The sequence below is a fragment of the Nicotiana tabacum genome, chromosome 1 (assembly GCF_000715075.1).
Source record: "Nicotiana tabacum cultivar K326 chromosome 1, ASM71507v2, whole genome shotgun sequence".
Lineage (NCBI taxonomy): Eukaryota > Viridiplantae > Streptophyta > Magnoliopsida > Solanales > Solanaceae > Nicotiana > Nicotiana tabacum.
This window is the reverse complement of record NC_134080.1, coordinates 68,848,896-68,872,273: the sequence shown is the minus strand read 5'-3', so window position 1 is coordinate 68,872,273 and position 23,378 is coordinate 68,848,896. Positions and strand designations below refer to the sequence as shown.

Sequence of the window (23,378 nt, the reverse complement as noted above, 5' to 3'; positions counted from 1 at the left end):
AAATGATCAGCTTGCAGATATTTTTACCAAGTGTCACTGGTCCTCGTATTAGTTACATTTGTAACAAGCTCGGTACATATGACTTATATGCACCAGCTTAAGGGGGAATGTTAGATAGTAATATATATATAGCAATATATTAGTGTCCCATGTTGGAGAATAAGTATTAGTGTTATGTAATGTCTGTATATAGATAGGGCTCAGTGTAAGACAATATAATATCAATAAAATATTCTCCAGTGCCTTTATTTCTCATACAAATTACTAATCACACAGCACTCTCCAGTAGAAAGTCCACAGCCGCCTAAAATAACTTCGGTTGGATATACTACAAGAACTATTTTAATTCAAGCAATTAAAACTGTACTTATGTCAATGGGTAAAAAATAAAAATAGCTAATACATTTTAAAGAGGTTATGAAGGACGCATGCTAATGTCTTTCTGTAATTGCTAACATAAATTTGCCTATTTACCCCAAGAAAAAAATATTTAGCCTATTTACAGATTAAGCGCACATGGGGTTTAATGTAATCCAAAGGCCATACTATGATCCTATAATCGGGAAAAGGCAAAGTGCTATTGGATTCAGTTAAGAGATCACAACTACTTTGGTGCTTAGCATTTCTCAAAACAATATCATCTATCTCCAACGAAGTTCACACAATCTCTGCACATGGTTTGTCACTGGTAATAAGTAAAACAACTCCCACAAATTTCCATGCTCTGCAACCTATAGCAAACATGTTTAGAATCTAACTAGGGGTAAAGACGTGGATCACTCCATTAATGGGGATTTAATGGAGTTGTACCGAAAATATATTTTAAGAAAACCATTGTCAGAAATTTACTTAGAACTAAAAACCTATCAAAAAGAAAAACTTAAATGGCACAAAGCTAATATATTTAAATTTGTTTGCTACTTTCTTTCCTTGTTTACTAGAAGGAAACTCCTAGGCAGGCTGTAATAGAAATGTTCTACACATCCTAGTGTGTCTTGTACTTCTAAAAATGATGTAAATTCCAAAAGAGATGGCCTACTTATAATAACCAAGAATCAGCAATAACTTGACAAACCTTCTTTTTGAAAATCCACAAGAAGATTGAATGCATTATGGCTTTGCTTTAGCAGCAACAAAGGCTGTCCAGGATACAGTAAAACAATTCCATACCTAATAAACAGAAACAGAAAAAAAAAACATTGCTAATTTAACATACTCGGGTCTTTTCAAACAGTAAATAAGAAATAGTAATTTAGGTAGAAGTTTCCTACTTTTTATGGAAGTAGTCAGCAAATGATGAAAAGGGTGACTGGGTAGCTTCTGAATTTACTTCGAAGGGGCTCTCTGCAGAAGTATTGACAACAGCATCCAGAACAGAATAGATTCTTCCAGTATGAATGGCCACAACAACCATGTCCTTAAGCTTGCTTCTACAGACTGACATATTGGCGAAGTGAATCAAATCTGTCTGATCGAGATCTACCATAAACGCTGCAGTCCTATCAACTAAGGAATTCTTCCGGGTAGTTTCAGATTGTTCAGCATTTAACCAAGCATTTCTTTTCAAAAATTTCACAACTGACACAGAAGATTCAATTCCTCCCCAATCTATTCTACAAGGTTCACAACTTGAATCTAAAGGATCCAGTGGTAGTAGCAAGTACATGTTCGATGGCTCCCATAAAGATTCATCTGTCTCAAGTAGAAATTTCCTTCCACCCGATGATTTAACAAACAATTTACCAAACACCCCATTAAAGAATAGTTCTTGGAAGAGTTTTGCTTTTGCCACCTGACAATGAAATTGTTTAATGCTTGTTAAATATGAAACACCAACATGATAGAATTATATAAACTCAAATTCTGTGGCTTGGTTCCAACCTGTTGAGCATCCAAATGGAGTTTCCCACAATGCGACACAGATGATTGGACAAACTTGGAGACTAAGAAGAGTTCAACTTCCACATTTCCCACATCATCATCTAGTTCTGATTGAAGCAAAAGGACAAAGCTGGAATAATTCACTTCTGGTATGTTGCAAGAGAAGTTCATTTTATACGCCTGAAATACTTCTCCATTAGGGTCATATCCCCATGTCCCGGATAATGCACTAATATGAGCTGTGCTGTGTAATTCTTTCAACTTTGTTGTTCCTAAAAACATATTAATGAGAATATAAACCTTCAATCACAATAAGCAAATAAACAAGGTTGAGCATCTACCAGGTATGAAAACAGGTGCAGCTTAACTGTGGTCTAGCTTTTAGTGTCACCTTAAGAATAAAAACTTACTTTCTTGTTCTTAGATTCTTCCATGAATTGCTATTTATTCAGAAAGAAGAATAGATCAAATATATTCACCGGGAATTCATAAGAGTCTCCAATGATATGTGAACTTTAATCGGTATAGGGCATGAAAGTGGCTGGATGAATTTTCTAGAGCAATATTTGTGTTGACTTCACATCAATAGAAAATTTCATAACACCCTTGAGATTCATGGAGTTGAAAGTTTATTTATCATAGAAGCTTTCAGTTGATAATTACACTGAGTTTCCTGGCTTCAAAAGCTACGAAGGATTTATCATATTAATATATTTACCTTTGGCACATGCAACCTAAACATAAGCAGTTGGTTATTTGAAAGATTTTTGCTCTGTTCAACTGCACAAAAAATTTTGAAACTGTCTCTTCCACCATATTGACTTCCTCCTCTTCCTTTATTTTGTTTTACTTTTTTACTCAAGAGTTCTTCTCTACTGTCTTGAGATGTGTTATTTGATGTACAACGAGCTAATTCTACATCCTGACGACATGCATTAAATATTGTAATAATACTAGATGGTAATAGTGTTGATTGACTTAATTATTAGGAAAGACTTGATTCTGTTGATGCAGCATCATCCTACTTTAAGTTCGAGAACATGTGGCTGCAGCAAGATGGATTCATTGATATGATAAAGGATTGGTGGCAGAACTACATGATCGGTGGCTCGCCTGATTTCATTCTCGTCCAAAAATTGAGGAACCTGAAGAAGGATATTAGCAAATGGAACAGAGAGGTTTATGGCAGAATGGATGATAGAAGAGACAAAGCACTTGATGAACTTTCAGTCCTTGAGCAGGCCATAGAAAACAGAGTCTCTACACAATCTGAAAAACAAAGGATTCTGAGTTTGAAATTGGAGCTGCAGAACTTGGCCAAAGCTGAGGAGATCTCGTGGAGACAAAAGTCTAGATGCCGGTGGCTCAAAGGAGACAGGAACACTAAATACTTCCAAAAATTGGCCAATTCAAATAGAAGACACAACAGTATAGACAAGCTCAAGGTGGGTAGTGAAGTAATTGATGACAAGGAGTTGATCAAGGAAGAAATCCTAAATTACTACGAGAACCTGTATACTGAAAATGAAGTTTGGAGACCTACAGCAAATTTTGAGGAGGTGGCCAGAATTTCAGCAGTTGACAACGAAATGCTAGAAGCTGTTTTGATGAAGAAGAAGTGCATACTGTTATCCAGTCTTGTGCACCAGATAAAGCACCAGGTCCAGATGGTTTTACCATGGTTTTCTTTCAAAAAGCATGGGACTTTATCAAGCCAGAAGTATTGGGGGCTCTCAACCACTTCCACCAACACTGCCATATGATCAAATCATGCAATGCTTCATTCATCGCACTAATTCCCAAGAAGAAAGGAGCTATGGAGTTGAGAAACTATAGGCCAATTAGCCTCATAGGAAGTGTGTACAAAATTATCTCAAAGCTTCTAGCAGAGAGATTGAAGAAGATTATTGGCAAGGTGGTCTCTTCCCATCAAAATGCCTTCATAAAACACAGGCAAATCACAGATGCCTCACTGATTGCCAATGAAACCCTTGACTGGAGGATTAAAAGCCGTGAACCTGGTGTGATGTGCAAGCTTGACATAGAAAAGGCATTCGACCAGCTAAACTGGTCCTACCTCATCTCTATTCTAAGGAAAATGGGAGTCGGAGACAGATGGATAAGATGGATCAGATTCAGCATCTCAACTGTGAAATAATCAATGATAGTCAATAGGGGTCTAGTGGGTTTCTTCTCTCCTCAAAAAGGGATCAGGCAAGGAGATCCCCTCTCCCCTTTTTGCTCATTATAGCAATGGAAGGACTGAGCAAAATGTTGGATAAGGCCAATCAATTGCAGTGGATTCAGGGCTTCAAAGTGGGTACTAACATCGGAAACTCAGTCACAGTGTCGCATTTGCTATATGCTGATGATACGCTCATCTTTTGTGAGCCTGCTACATCACAACTTCTGTATTTGAATTTGACACTTCTCCTCTTTGAGGCACTATCAGATCTACATATCAACATGTCGAAAAGTGTCATGTACCCGGTCAAGATGTGCCTAACCTAGAAGAATTGTCCAACATTATGGGTTGTACAATTGGGTCATTTCCCACCACCTATCTAGGTCTCCCTCTTGGTGCCAAATAAAAGAACACTGAAATCTGGAATGGGGTCACTGGAAAGTTTGAAAAGAGATTGGCAGCTTGACAGATGCAGTATCTCTCCATGGGAGGGAGACTAACTCTCATCAATAGTGTCCTTGATAGCATCCCCACTTACTACATGTCATTATTTCCCATCCCTAGCAAGGTACTTAAGAAACTAGACAAGATCAGGAGAGACTTTCTCTGGGAAGGAAACAGCTCCCAGCAGCTCCCACAAATACCATCTCGTCAAGTGGTCCAAAGTCACACAATCAAAAAGCAATGGAGGGCTGGGTATTAGAGACTTGGCCTCGCACAACAAAAGTCTGCTCATGAAATGGCTATGGAGGTTCGGTACAGATGAGTCAAGCCTTTGGAAAGAAGTAACTCTTGCTAAACATGGTAGAAGGGACAACTGGAGAACAAATACATCTACGTCATCTCATGGGGTTGGCCCTTGGCAGCACATCAGCAAGTTGGGAAATGAATTCTTTGAGCAAGTATCTTTCGGGGCTGGGAATGGTTTGAACATTAGTTTCGGGAAGGATAAATGGTTAAACAATACTCCACTCATGGAGGTCTACCCAAATTTATTACAGATTGCCCAAGATAAGAATTCCTCTATTGCTCAAAACAGATGTGGAAATAGTTGGAATGTATTATTCAGAAGATATGTTCAAGATTGGGAGTTAGATAGTGCGTTAGAATTACTAGCTAGTTTGGAGAGGTGCACCATTGATGAAACCAAAGCTGACAGACAAAGTTGGGGAGACAACAAACTTTTCACTGTGAAGGAATGCTACCAGCTTTTAAGTTCTCAGAATCAGATAATTGATTCCTGGCCTTGGAAGCAAATCTGGAAGACCAAAAAGCCAAATCTGGAAGACCAAAATGCCTACAAAGGGCATCTGCTTCAGCTGGATTGCGCTTAAGAAAGCATGTTTAACACAAAACGACCTCAACAGACGGGGTTTTAAATTGGTAAATAGATGCTATATGTGTCAAAGCAGCTCCAAGTCAGTCAGCCATCTGTTTTTGCATTGTAGAGTGACCAACGAACTATGGAATATGTTCTATTCTCTCGTTGGCATTCAATGGGTCATGCCACAGCATGTTGGTGAAGCATATGCAAGCTGGAGCCTATGGAGAGTTGAAAAGACCATCAAGAAAATATGGGTGATGATCCCTGCAGTTATTTTTTGGTGCTTATGGAATGAAAGGAATCATAGATGTTTTGATGGAATCTCAATTCCAACTCACTCTCTAAAAACTAGATGTCTCATTAACCTTTTTTGCTGGACTAACTTAATTCCTGTAATTAGCTTTGATCAATTTTTTGATTTTGTTAGTTCCCTGATGTTTTGATGTAAAGGGGCTAACAAACTAGTATTTTTGTGCTCTAGTGCTTCTGTTCTTTTGTAACTTTGCATCTTCTTGATGCCTTTTATTAATGAAACACCTTACTTCATAAAAAAAAAAAAAGACATGATACTGTTGATTGGATTTATTATTAGGAAAGAATTGATTCTGATTGAGATTTTATTTTATTATGATTGATATAATTGATTATAAATTGATTGTAATTGATTATAAATTTATTACCAGTCAGGAATTGGATTCTTCAAATCTTGAAATTTGGTTGGTGGATCATATAAATTCTTTGTTAAGGTTAGTCAAAGACAGCTCAGTTAATTTTGTCGGTTTGTCAAATTGACAAAATAAAGTAAGACATGGATAGTGAAGAGTCGACATACAACTCTAGCAAACATGAAAGTTAAACAATACTGATTCAATGAGAAAGAGGCGAGTCTTGAACACAAGAACATAGGATCAGTGTAAGTTTAGGCCAAGAAATTCAGTAGAAACATATCATTTATCTGTTTTGTTACTTTCTATTATGTTACTCCCCAGACCCCACTTGTGGGATTACACTGGGTTGTTGTTGTTGTTGTTGTTACTTTCTATCTTTGTGGAGTGTTCAGGTGGTTTTACATAAGTCTTACTACTTTTTTATGCTTTTGGAATTATGTCAAAAATATTCCACCAAATTTGATGCTCTTATTAGTGTAAACAATTCTAAGGTTATTTAAGTCATTTTAACATAAAAAGAGCGTATTAGCATTTTTTTTATCAAAAACTGCAGCAACTTATTATCGATTTCAGCACTTGTACCCAAACAAGTAATTGTTTATTTATTAAATCAGTTTCAGCACTTAAAAGTGCTTTTCAGCACCTAATGCTTATCAGCTAGTTCAAATCAGCTAATCCAAATGGACTCTTAGAACTTTTGAATGGTCAAATATGTTTTATAGCCCATAAAAGTTAGGCTCTTTTTATGTTAAAAAAGTACCAATACTATTGTCATTTCTAGTACTGAATTGAATTTTTTTGTTAGCATTAGTATTAATTTGATTTTGCTTTGGGCTTTATTTGAGTTACTAACTTTTTTGGGCTATAAAACATATTTGACCATTCAAAAGTTCTAAGAGCCCGTTTGGATTAGCTGATTTGAACTAGCTGATAAGCATTAGGTGCTGAAAAACACTTTTAAGTTAAATATCCAATACTATTGTCATTTCTAGTATTGAATTCAATCTTTTTGTTAGCATTAGTATTAATTTGATTTTGCTTTGGGCTTTATTTGAGTTACTAACTTTTATGGGCTATAAAACATATTTGACCATTCAAAAGTTCTAAGAGCTGATTTGAACTAGCTGATAAGCATTAGGTGCTGAAAAACACTTTTAAGTTTACATATCTTGACTGATTCTATAAGTTTATTACATCTTAACTTGTCCATGCTGAAAGCCCTAATTTTTTAGGGTTCTTCGTTTGGTTATGTGTATTAGCATGACTGACCAGTTCTCATTTTGAGTTTCTGTGATTTCTCGTGATTATCTTGCCTTGATATGTTTCTACTGAGTTTCTTAGCCTAAACTTACACTGATCCTATGTTCTTGTGTTCATCTTGACTTTTCAAGACTCGCCTCTTTTTCATTGAATCAGTATTGTTTAACTTTCAAGCATTTAGTGATATTCTCTCCAGCATTAAAGTGTTGATCCAGCATTGAAGTCACAAGTGTGTCAAGAACAAGAAGACAACTCCACTAAAGGATCAGTTTCACAATGAGCCTGTGTATACGTAGTTGATTTGTAATCTTGTTATTTGTTATTCATTGTAACTCCTATCTTGCTTTCTTAGAAGTTGTGTTTTAGGAAATCCAAAATCACAAACCTTCTAAGTTTGTGTTGTGACTAGAGTTAGTCATAAGTTAAAGTCTTTGTAACTAGAGAATGACAAAGTGGCTTGTGGTAAGAGTAATTAACGGTGTTATCAATTATAGTTGAAAGAAATACAAAAATTCTTAATATAATCAGTTTTCTTTATTTTCAATCTAGACATTGAAATTTTAACGTTTGTTGACTTGGTTGTACAGGTGCATGCCTAGAAACTCATCTAGAACTGGTGAAGTATTTGAAGCATTATCAAATCCCAAGAACGTTTTCAAGGCCTTGAATCGGGCCAACTGGAAAAACAAACAACAACAATCAACTGAACAACTCGAACCAGACATGGGGGATAACGAACATATAGGACTAAAAATATAAACTTGCTCCCACTGATCTTTTGGTATATACACTGATCAACGGTATTTTCCACAAATCCAAAAGATGTTATGGTATCATTAAACTTTATATACCATTGTCGTGAGGCTTGTCTAAGTCCATATATTGACTTCTTCAGTTTAGACACCATTTGACCTTTTCCTTGGCGCTGAAGGGTTGCGGAGACAACCAAGAGACGCCACGTGTCATGGACATTAAATGAAAGAGACAATTGAAGCATCAGTTCTAGGGAAAAATTAATGGCGGCAAATATTCCCGCTTTAATAAGGTCCACTTCCCAAATATTCTATTGATAAATAAATGGCAAGTGGGGTGACTATCTGTATTGGGAAAAATTAAGTTTATATATGGAATTCATTATAAGATGACACGTAGTCATAGAACCTAGTGTATAAATACTTTTGCTTCGGGATGTAAGAAACACACAGAAATCCAAGAAGCATTTTCTTCTTCTCAAAATCTACATGGTATAGGTGAGTTAACTCCCTCGCAGCACTAGAGTTCTGTTTTTATCAAAGAGGCCGAGAACCACTGCAACATAAACTCCGATCAGTTTTTTTTTTTTTTTGGAATTTTCTTTTCTGTTGGGGTCACTGGAACATTCCGAGCCTATCCCTACCAGTTTTGATTTTTCCATTCACCGGAGTGAAGCTTCCGTCTAGAAAGATTATTTTTGAGCAATTTTCTTTTGATTAGGCAGAAAATATGAAGACATTCAAGGAAACGGTTTATGGAGAAATCTTGTCTTCAGATGAAATTCAGCTTCTCCGTCGCCTCCTACCCAAAGTTGACTCCGCTAATGTTGCCACATCCCATTATGTGCAATCAGGTAATGCCTTTGCTGCTCACCTTAATTCTTGGATTGTTGATTCTGGTGCAAATAGACACATGGCAAGCTCTTCTAAAGGCATTCAAAACTAACTCCTAATATTAAACTATCATTCGTATCCATGTCCTGGAGTTTCCTGTCAATCTTTTATTTGTTAGTGCCATCACCAAAGCTCTAAACTGTAAAATTGAGTTCTTTCCCAAACATTTTCTTTTCCAAGATCTTCAAACAGGGAAAAGGATTGGCAGTGGTAGATTGCGTGATAACTTTTATATACAACAACATACCCAGTGTAATCTCACAAGTGATGTCTGGGGAGGGTGTACGCAGTCCTTACCACCCCTACCTTTAAGAAGGCAAAGAGGTTGTTTCCGATAGACACTCGACCCAGGAAAGATAAATGTAAGGGGCAATAACAAGCAAACCAAATCTGACAACCGAAGCGAAAATACAAAACTAACACTAAGGAATGCAAACAGAAAATCAAAACAAAGGCAGTAACAAGTAATAACAGAAGTCTAGAGATACGAAAATACACAAAGGACACTACGTGATGTATCAAAGCTACTGCTACAAACACGGACACTGCTCGACTACCTAACCATTTACCTTTATTCTCAACCTCCATACCTTTCTATCCATGGCCATGTTCTCAGTAAGCTGGAGCAACGCCATACCTCTCCGTTGGCCCTCCAATGCCAACCTCTCACACCTCCTCACTGGTGCATTTGTGCATCTCCTCCACATGGCCGAACCATCTAGCCTCCCGCATCTTGTCCTCCATTTGAGCCACGCCCACCTTGTGCCGGATAACTTCATTTCTAATTATATCTAACCTGGTATGCTCGCACATCCATCTCAACATCCTCATTTCAGCCACTTTCAACTTCTGGATATGGGGAGTCCTTGATTGGCCAACACTCCGTCCCATACAGCATAATCGGTCTGACCACCACTCTATAGAATTTTTCTTTTAAGTTTTGGTGGCACATTCTTATCACACAGAACACCGAAAGCGAGCCTCAAAACTCTGGTCAAGCCTTTTTTTGGGGAAAGTAAGAATGTCAACCAAGAAATAATACAGAGGCATAGACAGTTAAGACACCCATCATTCTTTGTTTTGAAGAAGTTATATCCCGATTTCAAAGATTGAATTTGAATCTTTGTTCTGTTATGCGTGTGAATATGCCAAACATACTAGAAACTCTTACTCTGTGAGTGATAATAGAAGCACAACTATGTTTATGACTATTTATTCTGATGTATGGGGTCCTACTCAAATTGTTTCTTTGTCTGGTAATCGATGGTTTGTTACTTTCATTGACTGTTGCACTAGGATGACTTTGGCATATTTGTTAAAAGCCAAAACTGAAGTTTTCTCTTGTTTTCAGTCATTTCATAAGATGATTTGTACTCGGTTTGATGCCATAATAAAAATCTTGAGAACTGATAATGGCACCATTTTTCCGATAGTTGCTCCTACAGCACTATCCCGACGACCGTTTACTGCTGCTTTTCTATGTTCAAAGTGAACAAATTTAAGTTGGATTACTCACCTATCAGTTGTCGCGCTTCTTTCCACTAATTGTTTCGATGGCACCATTTCTTTCTGGCCATTCTTGTCATCATGATTCAGACGATCAAAATTTTCCCTGCAAGATTCTATAGATTTTTAAAGGAATGTTTTCCTATAGTTTGTCCTATAGCACTATTCTGACGATTGCTTACCTCTGGTTTTCTATGTTCAAAGTAAAGAAATTCAAGTTGATTTACTCACCTTGAGTTTGAAGAGACATTTGGAATATTAAGTGTTAGTGTTATAATGTTAGAGTTAGAATAATAGAAGAGTTCATTCTCAACAAAAAAAAAAAAGAATATCATATTTGCTAATAAAAAAGATAATATAGAAATATTAAGTTCTTGTTTCAGATATTATCCCACAATTGGGGAAATATCATGGACAATGTTTTTGACACCTAAAAAAAGGAATGTGTATTATGTTGTCATTAATACATCTTACCTTTTTACGAATATTATAAGAACCCAAGAGCTGTCAACATTGAAAATATTGTTCTATGATAATAAGTCTCCCAACAAATTGGGCGCAACTTCGCACGCATTTCAACAAGGAATGGATTTGTCATTTATGTTTAACTACTTGATAAAGGAAGGATTAAAGAATCATGTCAAGTGAATCTTAAGATAGCCCACGGTCCCATTAAATGTTGCTAGAGTGTAATTTGATGAACTCAAAAGCACAGAAGACAGAGGTCAAAAGTTAAAAGCTTATTCCTGTTTACCTGCCCCTACATGTTTGTCCTGCACATGCAAATCACTTTTGGAAGGCTTTTCATTGAGAGGAAGAAGATGATCATTCAGAGCACCTATCTGATGCAGCTTCTTACATGCATCCAAGCAGACGAGCTGTCTTGACAATTGAATATTCCTGCATTCCGGACCAACCATTGTTTGGAAAGCTGCATTTGTAGGTAACGTCAATTTACACTGGTACAAGTCCCCAGACAAGATGTACTCAAAATTGGGCTTTGGAGAGAAGAACCTGTGAGAAAAAATTTTATCATATTTTTAGACAATAAACAGATAAGATTCCATCATTCTGTTCTATGTATACTCTTAATATGGAATATGAGAGTAAAATCGGGACGTATCGAAAAGCATCAAATTTGTTAAATGTAAGAGGAGAACTTAAAGCCAAGAGCAACATTTTCATACAGAACGGAAAATTTAAAACTGATGACCCCCGTGACATAAACATTTATTGAAAGCAAGAATTGCCCTTGCACAGGCAAATGTGAAACATATTTGTGTTGTATGCCTAATTCAGACAGCAAGTGAGACACCCATCACTTGAAAACATAAGACCTCGTTGTTGAAGAAGTGTCTACATAATGTACACCAAAAGGTTTCTTTGGAGAGGATCCAGTAACTGAAGTTTGAAGTGGTAAGGGGAAAAAATCAGCACAATAGAGAGGAGACGCACTGGAAGCTAGATTCACTGGACTTGTGTTGCATATTGTATACGGATGACTCAAGGTGTCTGATTCACCTTGACCTGTACGTTCAGGAAATGCATACACCACAAAAAGGTAGGGACAAGTAACATAAATCTGATAAATAATTTAGCATATCAAATATGAGGATCAAAATTTATTGTGATTAAACATAAGTGGTAGTACGTCATCAGTGCACAGTGGCCTTAGGCTACAACCCAAAAGAAACTTATCATTTATCTTCTTTCAACCACCACGGACTTAAAAAAGCCTAATGGTTGTAGAGAATGAAGAGAAGGAAAAGTGTGTTTTGCACAAAAGCTGTCTTCTTCAGTATCACTTAGCCACTGATTTACTGTTACATTTTCTTTTTTCTTTTAAGTTTCCCATTTTTTTTTTTTTGTTTTTGGATTAGTAATAGGCATCTTAAAGAAGCCTAATGGTTGTAGATTATGAAGAGCAGAAAACGTGCTTTTTGCACACAAGCTGTCTTCCATTTGTGCAACAGCCAAGATTTACGCTACTTTCTTTGTCTCTTTTCCTCCAGTTATTTTCTTGTTTCATTTTTTTTCTTTTGTTTTTTTGGATTAGTACCTTGAATTTCGGAAGTCTTGTAACAAATGAAAACACTAATATCGATGATGGTCCAATATGAGATGTAAATAGACTGTATCCCACTTAAAGTCCCATACACAAACCTCCTGTTCTCTCATGCCAGTACACTGGCTAAGTAAAAAGGATTTTGCATACCACAGGCCTATCCATGAGTTACTGAGCTTAGGGTTCATGTATGAGGCAGAGAGCAGTGGGACAGTTATTGGAAGCCAACAGGTGTCAACTACAAAATTTTGAAGCAAACAATAGAATGAGGAAATTGAAGTTGATAGTAATTGATGATAGTAGTGTTCCAGTCTAGATCCTTCTTGCGCTCAAGTATATCGAAACAGTCACATCATGTAACCAACTGTTCCAAGATTTCTATATTCTTCCAAGAAAAAGATATTCGTTCCCAAACAGCTCTAAGCAGGAAACACATCAAAACTCGTTATAATCTAATATGGGGTCCTGGATTCTGGTTTTAACCATAAATTTGTGTTCGCTCATAAAAAAAATTCATTATTTGAGTTGAAGATATGAGAATCCATACTTATCTCCGGGCAGCATTTCACAGTATTTATTCAAGAGACTGACACTAGAATCTGCAGTTACTGAAGCTCCAGTTGCCTCCACATAATATGCATTAGTTTCCTTCACTAGACAAGGTTTCACAACACAAACATCAGGGTCTCTTTTTATAGCTGTATCTGTCACAGAATATTCACTCCTAATGATATCAAACATCTGTTCTCTGTGCTTCATGTTTCCCCTGAAATCAAAATCAAGGTTAGACACTTGAAATAACAGATTTATGAAAGCCAAAAGCAGGTCAGTATGCAGTTCCTTCACCTCTCAAGCATTAGTATATACAGAGATTCAGTCTGACGAGCTCGTCCCCTAGACTGGACATAACTTCGAACTGTTTTTGGTAAATCAAACCGTATCACAGAAGAACAGTGCGGCACATCAATTCCCTCCTCAACCACATCAGTAGCAAATAATAAATTGACCTGTAATGATAAAAAGAATAGGGAAAAATATAAGATAAGAACAAACTAGTTAAAGGGACTCACCAGAAAGTATTTATTTCAAATCTAATGGGATGTATACATGTACGTACCTTTCCAGAGCGAAAACATTCCAAGGTTTCTTTTTGCACTTTTGGTGTCAGTGCATCAACTGATGTGTTTGTTCCAGTCAAATATGCTATTGTGAAATCTGAAAACCAGGTCATTGTCTTCATAACTCTTTCAATTACTTTAGCTGTGATAATTCTTTCGACAAAAACGAGACAGCGTACTTGTGTAGCTTTCCTGCATGCATGGATTGGAGCTTTAAGCTTGTGGAAAGAGAATACCAAGAAGACACATCTAAAGACAGTAATATGTTTCGTAATAGAACAAGATGTCGAGTTAATTACCTAAGGGATTTAAAAATTTCAAGAAGCACATGCAGTTTTGAAGATATAAGGCCCATTGACAGTGTAGCTGACGAGTCATATCCAACATCTAGAAGACTCTCACAGTCTGGGGAAATGAAATAAATCAAAACTTGCCAAGAACTCAAAACTCAAAATCTGGAATTTTTACAAGTGTTAATATGGTAAAAGCCAAATCAGCAGGATTACGGGAAAATTCAATTATTATCTACTTCAGAACAGACAAGAGCCAAAAAGATGGAGCAGAAGCTATCTAGCAGTGTTTACACTAATTGACCCATAAAAAGCATAACCAATCAGCAGAAACAACACTTTACAGGAAACAAACCAAGTTACAATTTTGTCAAAGCTCAGAAGAAATTGTAACACAATGATACTTTTTTTTATAAGGGAAAAGAACAAGAACAAAAGGATATAGAAAGAATGAATGTGATATATATAGCTGTCCTGATTGATGGATTAGTTGACATAGAAGGTTCTATGGAAAAATATAATGATCTTGATTCAATAATTTCCACAGGTCTAGAAAACAAGTAGCATGTAGTGATAAAAGATATGCATGTAAATGAAAGGAACATGCATAATTTATGACATAGTAAAATAGAGTGAGCAAGAAATGATCTCCGAAAAGGTGGTTTTATTTGAAAAAAAAAAAGGGAGAAAGAAAAAGATATCAATTACAATACAGTCAATAAAAGAACCTTTTTTGATAAGGACAGTCAATAGAAGAACCTTATGAGCTCCTGGTACACTAAAAGTAATGTGTAACATTTGCAAGGAAACTGAGGAAGCAACAAGGAGCTGAACGAATACTCCCACTGTTTCAGATCAAAAGAAAAACAGATTCTTAACAAGAAATCTATGTCGGAAATGCTGGAACTATGGCAAACCCTCCACCGGAAAGAATCATAAGTCAAGTTCTGTTACCAGGATGATAGAATATACTTGTTTGCAATCGAAGAAGAACCCAAAAAAGAACCGTAAAAACAATAGTGATAACGATTACAACAAAGAGGTCTGCAAACATATCTGCATAAACAATACATAGAACAAACTCAAGTACCTTGTGGCATTGATTCCTGAATAATTGACAATGCCTCTTCCAAGAAGTATCTCTGTTGGAGAGAACTTTTCCTAAGAATCTCATTTTCCTCTTTGTCATCAGGGACATTTCCCAAACAGACTGTAACAGCCTACAATACGAGAGATGAAAAAACTATCAGAGCCAAATTTAAGAAACTCCAAAACAATAGTAGATAGATTTGAAAGGAATGTCAGAAAAGGGATGCAGAACTCTTGAAGAAAACATAGAAGCTGGTAGAGATAGCCAGAGTTTAGAAAAAAGTCCCGATAGTCCAGTATAGACCCAAGCTTACAACCAACTAAATGTGTCTTCTTCCCACTATAGTGAATGTGTCTTCTCGGCCAGTAAGTCTAACCTCAGGGATCAAAGGGCGAGCAGCCTCCAGGTTTAATGATTTGGTGGGATCTACAGATGTGGTAGCTGGTGAACCGATTATTCTTCTTGCACGAAGATTCAGACAATACCGAGCCATAGGCAGCCACAAAATGCAGGGATGCTGAGTTCATCAATTGGATAGAGGCCAAGAAAGCACATTGAAGCAACAGAGAAAAAAGAATTCAAGTACACTAGTCATGCGAAAAGAACACCTTTCATAAGGTCACTGTTGACCACATTACAATTCACTCAGTGAGGACTCAATTCTTTTAAGTTTTCCTAATTCTTACTTTGATTTGCTATATTGGAAGGTGAGACGTCCAATAGGTTTCCTCATTTCTTTTGGAAAGAGAGAAATAGGAGGGCTTTGAATGGGATAGAGAAGGACTTTGTACACTTGAGGAATAGCCTCTTATCCCTCATTTCATTTTGATGCACCCATGAGGTTCCTATTTGTATAGAAGATTGGGTGTCGTTCGTTAAAAAGAAAGACACATCTTTTTGTAAGGTTTTCTGCTTTTTGGTATACTACTTGTATACGGGTGCTTGTTCGCCCTTCATTAATAAAATTTTATTATCCTATTAAAAAAGTCCAACATGTTTCCTTAACTTTCTAGGAAAAGAACTCCACTTTTTGCTTTTGGACAGAATAAGATATTTTGTTAGTAATAGATGATTAATGAGAGAATAAGGATACTCATTGATACAGGTCGATGAATAAATCAAAAACACCAGCTTTTTTGAAAAAAATAGTACATCAAAAGCAGTTTTATATGAGCTTAGATTCCATGAAGTAACTCTTTGCAGCAACCATATACCATAGACTTTCAGGAATAAAGTGATCTTCACGCAAACAAGGCAAGCATTCAAGAAGGGCAAGCAAGCACAATCCGGAAGAACAAAAAGGATTTCCTTAATTTGGATAAGTAAATTTTAGTCATAAATGAGCATTAAGCTAGTGCCACGTAGGTATACAACTGGCAATAGCTCCAAGGACCTCAAAAAAAATATATGAAGCTACCTGAAACAAAAGGTTACGCCAACTAACCTAATCCATGGTGGGTATGATTACCTTCGTCTTTAAGGGATCTCTTAGATTACACCGGACAGAAATCTTTTTTTGGCTCATTGCCTGATTTTATTAGGTAAAACACCCTTATTTACGTCTCGGTTAGCTTGACTAAGAACTAAAAGAAAATTGTGCAGAAACTTTTGGAAGCCAACTTGAATAAAAAACGAATCCTGCACTTTTACGTTTTCTTTTTGAAAAAAATATAATTTCCATTAGTATTTACTCCAATAGATCTTACATATCACGCGTGCAATGGTATTGGAGTATGTAAAATGGCATCTGCAGTCCTTGTAATGACTTCTTTTCTTTACTTTTATATGTGTGTGTGGGGGGGGGGGGCTCCATTTTGTCCCTGCCATATGCACCAATAAAGGCATTCAGGAACGAATTCTGGAAACTCTTATGAAGCTACCCACACAGACTCCATGGCAAGAGGACTTCTAACAGAAGTTGGAAGAGCCATGGAATACCTCCAGTGACATAGATTAGTGTGCAACAGTGCATGGAACATGATTGACTGCTTGTTCAACTTTCATACAGAAATACATCCATTAACAAGGACTTATTTTCCCTTTTTTTCCAAGGCTATCCCCTGTTAAGGGAGTCTTGAAACCAGAATTCTAACACAGAAGAGAAGGTTTTCTAAGACCTTTGCTTTGCCGAATAATTCTCCAAGGGAAAGAATAAAAAGATGTCATATAACGCATGCTCCAGCTATAAACATAAATTCTATTGAGTTGTGTAAATTGCCTCATTTAAAAGCTGAAATAATTAGAGAGGTGGCAAATTTCTTTATTTTAAAGTCTATATTGTGTCCCCCATATGCTGGCCTTTTACATGAGCCAAATTCTTTCATGGCCAAACACGCGGAATTGTTTGACCGCTTCCTCTAAAGTTTAAGCTAGTAGAAGATGTGATATATGTCTATATGTATGAATGAATGTGTATGCTTCCATAAACAGAAACAGAAGATGAAAGTTATTTCCATCATTGGAGTAGCTAGATGCATGCATGCCCTTCAATTAGTGCGTATTTACCATGAAATGAAAGCAAATAACAGAACGTGAAACTACAATCATACCTCATACGCACATATGATGCCTAGATTTTCAAGGCAACACAATATCTTTGCATAAAAATTGGATAATCTCTTCCGAAGCTTCATATAGTTGTCATCTGTATCTTTGTACTGACTTGATACTGACAGCTGCAAGTCAACTAATGCAGCATCAAACTGTTCATGAAAATTAGGAGAATCAAGTATAAGGGACTTGAGCTTTGAAAAAAAGTTAGCGCGTCAGATTCCCAAGAAGCATATTATTCATTCGGGGAACTGTGTCAACAAGTACTTCATAATCAACATCCAGAAAAGCACCAAGGATTACTGGATAAGCAATGTATCTTTCCCAATATCTAAGTACACAAGCAAGCGCATGGCTACATACACTTTAGTACCCACTCCAGAAAACGAGTAGAGGAAGAGTGAGGGCAAAATTTGAAGGTTATGGATGAGCTTAAAATTCCTGGAGTTCAGCAGAACATTAATCATTTAAGTTTTTGGAAACACCAAACATATTGAAAGCGAAGATTGAACTGTGCCCTTTCATAGGAAAATATCAAGACACTGAGGATCCTTATAGATCAGTAAAACTCACACACCCAAAACCATCTAGTAGGTCTGCAATAAGACCACATAAGGGGAAGTAAAGATAAAACCTACAGGCACCCTCTTAAAGTTTTAACCCAACTCACAAAAACTTTATATTCTTTTTTCTTTTTCTTTCCTTTTAAGTAGTCATCGTCTGACCAATCATCTCGGACACCAGAGCGCCTGTCCCTGCCCATTTTGTCTCGCCCTAAATGGAATGGCTCTCTTAGTTACGCTGCGCCCCGACCAGAGTCCCCACGTCACTCAACAATTTCTGCTTCTCCCAATGGGAGCCTTTACTAGTAAGGGAGCATGGAACAGGGGAGGCGGATCACAACGGTCCCTACTGTTTATTATCTCTACTAATTTAGTTTCTGTTAGATAGTTGCTTAGATATGTAAATATATCATAATGCATATACCGAAGTCAAACATCAGTCAAATGTACAATATACATTGTAAAGTAGTCTAATAAAAGCCTAGGTGTAAGACGATTGTATTCACATATAGTCTCAATCTTTTCTCTCGTATCTCTTAATTCTCATGGTATGTTGTATATTTACAAGTGACCTGAGGAGGAAACATGGTCGTCATAGATTTGCCAGTGATACTGGATGTAAACATTGTAAAATGTGCTTATAAATGCTTTTAGGCATAGGAAGGTTGTCTTTATGCTCTTTCTCAATTATCTTTTCCCTTTCTCTTATTTCTCACAATTCTAAACGTTCATTTATTTTTTTTTAAATATCATTAATGAACAATGGTCAGAGATCACCCTTGATTTCAAAATCTAAAGATTGCAGACACGAAAGAAAAGAAAATAAACATAAAGAACTACATGGATATAGATTACAATGTACGGACCATATCAGTTATTTAATATGGTATAGTCATTTGGGCGTTTACCTTTGACCATGAAGCTTCCAATTTTGCCTTTATTTCTAAATTCGAAGACACTATTGGATCATAGAATTTACAAGTCTCCTTTGCGGAAGGAACAAATTCGCCCAGCCCCACCCTCTCCTCTGTTGCATATATCTATACAAGACGAAACCATATATTCATGCATTAGAAGCCATTACACTGGCTACAATTAACAAAACCATTCACAAGCTGCAACAAGGTGACAGGATTTGCCAGAAGATTACCTGGGAATCAAGAAGACTTTCAAGTTCTGATATTTGCTCCTCACAGTCTGTTGAAGATGAAACACCTGATCGAGAGGGTATGTTAAGTAAATCCACAAAAGATCTAAAACCATATATATCAAATTCCTATTGGCTAAGACAACTGCAAATAAAAAGTATTAGCATATATCCAAAACAAAAGTTGGAAGGAAGATTGACCAACTGCAAAGGAAAGGAAAGTGTAAGCGTAGTCCAATTGAAAAGACAGTATAGCAGAAAAACTATGTCGAGGAAGAAAAAGGTCAATAAAAGAAACTCTTAAACCCATTAAATGAAAATGGGTCCCAGATAGACTGTCAAAATCATTTTGTTACTCTATCTATTTCTGTTCCAATTAAACTAACTTTGGACCAAGGAGTATAGATATTTGTCACTATCAGTCATCATGTGACACATTGATAAACAAGCAAACAGTGAATTTAAAAGGTCTCATTCACAGGAAAGAAGAAATATTTGGGGGTGGGGGTTACTGTTCCCTTTCGTCATAAGGGATGCTAGAGATTCCTCTTTTGCCTGAAAAACCCCTTTTCTACATTTCATTTATTTATTTATTTATTGATGAGAGGGATGATTTGGGCAACGAGAAGCAGGCAGAGCACGAGGAACTGAGGAAGATCAAAAGTTACCTTTTCTAGTCACAGGGGTAGCAGTCATCCCAAAAACCTTTGATGTTCTTGTGGATTGATGATAGAACTCCTTTGTTGGTTATAGAGAGTGCACAGGAGCATGTCCAACAGGATAATGAGAAGATGAGAAAAGTTCAAGAAGGGAATTAAGAAAAAGTCACGTGAAAGAAGTGAGGGTTACCGTCATAATCATTTTATAGGGATGTTTACCACTGGCACGATGACACTCGTCTAGTATCAGAAAGCACACTCTACCAAATTTTATGTAACCCTTTCTCAGTGCATCCAAGAAAATTTGGGGTGTCATAACCAAAACCTGTGAGAACAAAAGTAATGGCAGTTATATCAAGTAATACTTACAGCACATTCATAAATGGAGAATTTAAATGATTTATATAATATTAAACTCTTTAGAAAAGTTATTTAAAAGACATATGGTAGCATTACTTAGCAAGAAGTCAATACAAAGAAATCAAGACCGCAAAAGTTTCAAGTCAAAGTAGTATGACCGAGTCCAATGTTGGATCTGATAGACTCAACGAACTTCTAGTTGGATCTAGAATTAGAAATAGGATCGCTCCGCCCCAAAGGTATCCCTTGGCACATAAAATCTTCTTTCTTCTAACCCAGCCCACTTAGGAGCCTTACAAATTTCTTTTTATGGATAATAAGAGAAGGGCCGTATATCGGACTAACAAGTAACCTAAATGACAGGAAACAAAAAGATTGTCTAATCTATTACAATCATGCATGCACATTTTTGCTATCTCATAACTCCAATTGACTACTAAACGGATATCTAATTTCTGGTAGTCAAGACTAAAAGAACATGCAACAAGCATCTTTCCATGTGATCTGCAAAGAAATTGGCTCAGGCCAATCTGGAAATTTTATGGGGCTCACACCTGATTCGGCAAATTTGGCATGGATCACTGTTGTAAAATGCTCATTTAAGGCGTGCTTAAGCCCTGAAGCTCAAAAAAGCTGAGGGAGGGCGCTTCACCTCACTTAAGTTGTGCTTTAGTGTAGGCGAGGCACTAATGTGTACGTATTAGTAACCATGCATCTATCTTGAATCGAGTGGTACTAAACAATAGACATAATCAGTAAAGAGATGTTAATTATTAAGAAAAGCATTATGAATGAAATTGTCATTTTTTTCTTGCATTACAAATAGATTTTTATTTCTATTTTTCATTGCACTTTTTTCACTAAAGCGCACACTTTTTGCACTAAAAGCCCTAATAGACCTGGAGCACTTTCTAAAGGTTTTCACCTTTGACAACACTGGCGTGGATTGATTTTCCATCAGATTGAGATCACAATTAGCATGCACAGAATATTAAGTGCGGCACTATCTTTGCAATGCTTGGAAGACGAATCATAGATATTAGGATCAACAACCAGAAAGCGGCATGCTAGGCACAGAACCTTCGAGTTTAAAATATATTCAACTAGAAATTAAGCACTACCAGAACAACATACCCAATATATTCCCACGGTGTGGGGTCTGGTAAGGGTAATGTGTATGCAGACCTTACTCTTATCTTGTGGAGGTAGAGGCATTAAGCACTACAATCATAAAATCAAAATATTGATGATTTGAATTTTTTTTTTCTTTCAAAATGTTTGTCCAGTGTCCATATCCTCAACAGGGAAATCAAAATAACTTTACATACAAATCTGCTAGTCAACGATATGAAGCTTTGTGCATAGTGGGACTTGACCTGTTTAAGGGATTTACTTCAGTGAACAAGGAATGCTCTTTGATTATTACATATGACTATTTATCAAATAATAATATCTTGACTACAGACCCACAAAGCTAGTAGTGTCTTGAGATTGGAAAAGTAACCTTCACCTTGGCACAGATTGTGTTACCTTAGATATCAGCTTCATCGATTATCATACAATCATTTCAGCACAAACACACTTGAGAGCAGAAAACCAAGAAAGGGAACAACTTACGTCATTATCATCAGTTTCGGTTTTCCATTTTTCTGCATTCCAGTCATCAACTCCTTTGGCCCCATAGTATTCTTGAACCGCAAGCTGCGTATGATGTCGTATAACCTCGTATTGCTGCAACAATGTTGTAAATAAACAAGGATTAGTATCATCAAAATTGAGCACATTCCAAAGTACCAAATTTGATAAAAGCTCAAACTCAAACTTTTCAGTTGATTGCAAATCCTTATCATTGATTGCAGATCATTTAATGCTCAAAGCCCCTCTACAGTCATAATTTTGGAATGAAACATGCGTTCAGGACTTGTAATGAATAGAGCACAGTGGAAGCTCTAAAAGTTTGAGTGGCATTGTTTGAAAATCAAGTACTTCCCCTTGGAAGAAAAATTTGATTTTTCTTTTCTTTTTGGTCCTTTCATTTAGAGATTTCTATTGTATAAATCTGTCAGAGTACATCTATCCCACTGCTTCACGCTTGGGCTTGTGACCTCAATAAATTTCTGAGAAGAATATAGCTCTCCTCTCCCTCTTTTAGTCAAGTATCATACTCCAATACAATGGACATGGTTTAATTAAGTCATTTTGACAGCAGAGGGACGGGCACCATTATCCACCGAGCTTTGAACCGTGTGTCACTAGCCTTCGAGGATTTCGCAGTTATCAAACATCAATAAAACAATAAATAATAATAAAAATAAAGAGATAAAGACAGTGAACTTCAGTTATATGTAGATATTAGCATGCTTTCTACAAAAAGAGATAATTTCATAAAACAACAAAATGCCCTTTTTTTGCAAAAACTTTCTAAGGGAAGAGTGATACTTAAACTAATATTTGTCATCCAAACTCATAAAACAAAAGTAATTGTATATTCGGAAATGTAACATTTAAATATTTCACAATGACTACGGAAACAAAATCATCAAAGTGCAAAATAACAAACATACTAAACAAATAAACAAGAATATAATCTTGGTACTCCATACAAAAATCACAAACAATTCCAATAGATATTCACATTATCTTCACCACAAAATACTCATTAGTTGCATAAGTGAGTAGAAAAAGACTGAAACCTCCAAAGAAGCCCACAGGCCTAAGTAATGCTGTGAAAGGTAAATTCTCTGAAAACATAAGATACTTAAATACTAAATAAAAGCATAAAAACATATATTGTAAGCAACTTATCAGCAAAAGAAACAAAAATGCATACAATCAGTAATTCTTTGTTTGGATTTATTTCACGATCCGAGTTTGAACCAAAAACCAAAAGAAAAAAATTAAACTCTTCATCCGAAACCAAAAAATTTTCTTAACCACAGACAAAAAAGAAAAAAAAAAAAGGAAAAAAATTTCAAAACCATCAAGATGAAGGAAGTATTTCATTTACCAGGTGAATTAAGTTGGTCAAGTTTTATGGGAAGGGAACATAGCATTATCAAGTGCAAT

At 36.4% G+C, this 23,378-nt stretch overlaps 1 protein-coding gene across 1 annotated transcript in view; it reads right to left on the bottom strand.

Annotated features, from left to right (window-relative positions):
• Nucleotides 1–23,378, bottom strand: part of LOC107824932 (endoribonuclease Dicer homolog 3a-like) — a 37,136-nt gene that overhangs the window by 12,927 nt on the left and 831 nt on the right. Inside the window, exons 3-17 of the mRNA XM_016651750.2 lie at nt 21,930–22,043; nt 20,143–20,277; nt 19,962–20,031; nt 19,297–19,361; nt 19,055–19,186; nt 17,583–17,735; nt 15,034–15,163; nt 13,953–14,058; nt 13,653–13,845; nt 13,382–13,542; nt 13,083–13,301; nt 11,225–11,484; nt 1,882–2,153; nt 1,272–1,792; nt 1,076–1,170 (exon numbers count right to left, since the gene is read on the bottom strand). Coding sequence (XP_016507236.2) covers nt 1,076–1,170; nt 1,272–1,792; nt 1,882–2,153; nt 11,225–11,484; nt 13,083–13,301; nt 13,382–13,542; nt 13,653–13,845; nt 13,953–14,058; nt 15,034–15,163; nt 17,583–17,735; nt 19,055–19,186; nt 19,297–19,361; nt 19,962–20,031; nt 20,143–20,277; nt 21,930–22,043 — 2,626 coding nt within the window. The remainder of the gene's footprint in view (nt 1–1,075; nt 1,171–1,271; nt 1,793–1,881; nt 2,154–11,224; nt 11,485–13,082; nt 13,302–13,381; nt 13,543–13,652; nt 13,846–13,952; nt 14,059–15,033; nt 15,164–17,582; nt 17,736–19,054; nt 19,187–19,296; nt 19,362–19,961; nt 20,032–20,142; nt 20,278–21,929; nt 22,044–23,378) is intronic.